The sequence below is a fragment of the Morone saxatilis genome, unplaced genomic scaffold (assembly GCF_004916995.1).
Source record: "Morone saxatilis isolate NCDOM2014 unplaced genomic scaffold, NCSU_SB_2.0 Contig15, whole genome shotgun sequence".
NCBI lineage: Eukaryota > Metazoa > Chordata > Actinopteri > Moronidae > Morone > Morone saxatilis.
In genome coordinates this window covers 22,305,385-22,309,045 of record NW_023339707.1, presented here as the reverse complement: position 1 = coordinate 22,309,045, position 3,661 = coordinate 22,305,385, and the positions used below count along the sequence as shown (strand labels likewise).

At 42.4% G+C, this 3,661-nt stretch overlaps 1 protein-coding gene across 12 annotated transcripts in view; it reads left to right on the top strand.

Moving 5' to 3' along the window:
• The window catches only part of hspg2 (heparan sulfate proteoglycan 2), an 89,870-nt gene that overhangs the window by 41,420 nt on the left and 44,789 nt on the right, over window positions 1–3,661 (top strand). For all 12 annotated transcript variants that reach the window (XM_035656374.1, XM_035656380.1, XM_035656376.1 and 9 more), the window contains 7 exons: window positions 362–506; window positions 1,189–1,346; window positions 1,448–1,588; window positions 1,730–1,893; window positions 1,978–2,157; window positions 2,432–2,628; window positions 3,136–3,283. In XM_035656374.1, coding sequence (XP_035512267.1) covers window positions 362–506; window positions 1,189–1,346; window positions 1,448–1,588; window positions 1,730–1,893; window positions 1,978–2,157; window positions 2,432–2,628; window positions 3,136–3,283 — 1,133 coding nt within the window. The remainder of the gene's footprint in view (window positions 1–361; window positions 507–1,188; window positions 1,347–1,447; window positions 1,589–1,729; window positions 1,894–1,977; window positions 2,158–2,431; window positions 2,629–3,135; window positions 3,284–3,661) is intronic.

Sequence of the window (3,661 nt, the reverse complement as noted above, 5' to 3'; positions counted from 1 at the left end):
CTCTCTCTCTCTCTCTCTCCCACTTTTCATCCACATTCTTTCTTACTTTTTACACTCTCTCTCTATGCTTCTTTGACTCTCCTCCATCGTCACCCTCTGAGTTCCTTTGTACGCTGTGACTAATTTGCTGTGAACCAGGCTCTTTTCACACATGTGTTGACTGAGACACAGAGCTTTTTGTGAACCATCCATTCCTGAGAACTGAAAGGGAATTGTCCATAGCAGAGAATTATGTTTCCTCTGACTGTCATGCATTTATGAGCTTCACTGGATTGCCAAATTCCAGTCACATGCCAGCCTTTTTGTACATGTGCATTTATTATGTGGTTAAAGCAGTTCGCATGTTCTTGACACTTTGCAGCCCCTCCCTCTGTGACAAGCCCGCCAGAAGAGTCCGTTCAGGCAGCGCGGGGGGCGACGGTGACGTTCACCTGTCAGGCTGTCGGAGTGCCAACACCCATCATCACCTGGAGACTCAACTGGGGACACATTCCTGTCAGCGGCAGGTGGGTTTGATGAGAAATTGTCCACACTTCCTGACTTCTTATTACTGTAATTAAAACTAACGTACAAACTAAACTAACTGATTTTGACAGTATTACAGATTATTCATTGTTTATGGAAAATGCTGTCCAAATAATCTGACATCTTTGGAAGTGATATGTGCTAGATGTTAAAATTGATTTTTGTTTGTTGCTACTTTCGGAAAAAACATGTCTTTGCACAAGCTGTCTCAAAACATCTGCATCTGCTGAAAGCCAGTCTTGCCTAATTGATTAACAGCAGACCATGAGGATTTGAAAATGACTATGAATTTGTCTCGTCTTCTTCTGTTTACACCTGACGTGTGATGATTGCTCTTTGAGGCCACAGCATAACCGTTGACAGCCCTGTTAGATTAGTGTTTCTATGCTGACTCATAATTGTATTCAGATCTGTGATTTTAATTACTGAGATATTTGTGGTGTGCTCCAACTCCAAAAGTTGCTGTTTCAGAATGTTTCTTCTTGGCATAGTCTGTTGTGTGCATGATTTGGCAATCACATAAATTTTATGTATTTCTGCACATTGTTACAGTCAGAATCAGAAACAGAAGGGTTCCTTTTAAGGTCTACACCATAGCTGGCAAAGACTCTCAGTTAATTACTGTAAAAGGTATAATTTGAGCTGCATTTATGTGTTCCCCAGGATCTCCATGACCAGCGAGAACGGCCGTGGCACCCTGATCATTCGTGATGTGAAGGAGGCGGATCAGGGGGCGTACACCTGTGAGGCAATCAACGCCAAAGGCCTGGTGTTTGGTATCCCTGATGGAGTGTTAACTCTCACATCGAATCCAAATCCAGGTACTGACACATCAATCACCACAAGAAACACTGTGTTTTAGTTACATTAAGAGTATACTGTATATTGACTTGTTTCCTGTGTCTTTTCTTGTTCTCTGGAGGCAACTGTCCTGATGGTCACTTCAGTGTGGAGGGCCGCTGTGTCTCCTGCTTCTGTGCTGGAATCACCAAGAACTGCAAGGGCACCGGTCGCTATCGCAACAGGATCAGCCTGCGTTTCACTGACGAGGAAGACTTCAAAGGCACTGAAGCTATTGATGCTTATGAAACCGATAGACAGATAGCAGAGCTAATTCACAACTGAAATACCTTTAAAAGTTTGTATAGTTGGACACATTTAGATCATAAACTAGTCTAAGTGCGTCTTTTTTTCTTATTTCCAGGAGTGAATGTCACCTACCCCTCCAGGCCCGGCACTCCTCCTCTCTCATCCACTCAGCTTCTCATTAACCCTGAGATGGAAGAGTTCCAGCTCGTCGACCTGTCACGTCGTTTCCTCAACCTTGACTCTTTCTGGACCTTGCCTCGCCAGTTCCTGGGCAACAAGGTAGAGAGTTAAATTATTTACAGACTTTATTTTACTTAACTAATTATCACACCTAAATATGAAAATAATTTAATCTATTTTCAGATTGACTCTTATGGAGGATCCCTGAAGTTCAAGGTGCGGTACACATTGGCCCGTGGTCTGTCTGAGGTTGTGGAGAAGCCGGATGTAATGCTGGTTGGAAATGGTCGCAGGCTTGTGTACCGCAGAGGCAGCGCCACCCCTGCCCGAGTGGTCAACCAGAAGGAGATCAAATTCACTGAAGTAGGTTTTTGGTTAAGAAAACTTCTTCTAGCAAAAACAATTGCAGAATCTGCACAATCCTGTGGTGAAATTGCAATGATTATATGTAATTCTTTCAAAAAGATAATACAAAAATGCTGTAGAGTATAAAGAAAGAATAGTTCGAAAACTGCACAAATTTTGACCAAATTTTTACTTATTTGACTCATTGTAGCGTATAAATCCAGAGCTATATAGTCCCCTATTAAATGTGTAAATGTACACACAACAGTAAACCTGCTCGTTATTGTCTCAGGATAACTGGCAGCACTCCAATGGCCGCCCTGTGAGCAGGGAGGAGCTGATGATGACGCTGGCCAACCTGGACAACATCAGCATCCGCACCATCTACGACAACCACATGGTGAGCGTGGCACTAAGTGACATTGTGATGGATACCACCACTGTGGAGTTCAGCACTCTGGGTCATGCTAAGGATGTTGAAGAGTGCAGGTAAGAAAATACAAGCAAATCCTGAAGTAAAGATTCCAGCATGATACTGTGGGGTTGAGTGAGATGGGAGGTCTTCACAAGCTGTCAGTCACAAAAGTCTATAATCAAAGCAACCTGTTGGGACGTGTCCAGCATGTGCATATTTAGAGTGAAAAGTGCTGCACAATAATACGGTTACATTCATATGTGTAATGTAATTAAATCAATACAAAGATTTTGAGGCACGGCTTGGTGTCCATGCCCCAAAATGTAAGTCCCAGGTTCAGTTGCATGTAATTCCCTCCTCTCCCTACTTGTGTTTTTTGGCATTTTCTCCACTGTTACTATCTAATAAAACACAAAATACAGAAAAAATGTTTAAAAATGCGGCTTTAGTCAGCTGTTTTTCATTTACGACATTAGCAAAGTTTGCAGTTTATGGTGTTGTAATTGGACTCGTCATAGTTGTGTCATCAAAACAGTTGGATTGAAACCCTGCTTGATGAGACCCATACTTATCATCCCCAGATGTCCCCCTGGATATTCAGGCCTGTCCTGTGAGATGTGTTCCGCTGGTTTCGAGCGTGTCCCCGGTGGCTCCTATCTTGGCACCTGTGCTGGTTGTAACTGCAATGGACATGCCAGCGCCTGTGATCCAATCAACGGACACTGTCTGGTAATAGCTAACTCCTTCTTGGCAAGAATGGCTGTCAGTCCCTTATGATAAAATTGGGATTTGTGGATAATCACGTCCTGACTGTACACCATTAAAAAGTTTAGCCTGTTGAACATAACAGATGTTTGTCATTTTAAAGGCAATACTCTTATTTGCGTTCTTGCCAAGAGTTAGTTGACGCTTGAGTTTGTACGCCAAAAATGAAGTTAAAGTCAGCAGACAATTGGCTCAGCATAGAATAAAGACTGGAAACAGCTAGTCTGTAAAAACACAACTTGTTGTTTTCATGTTTGTATGAATTACCAAAACAAGATATAACTTGTTAATTAATTAAATTTAGAGGCTAAGGCTAGCTGTTTCCCCTTGCTTCCAGTATTT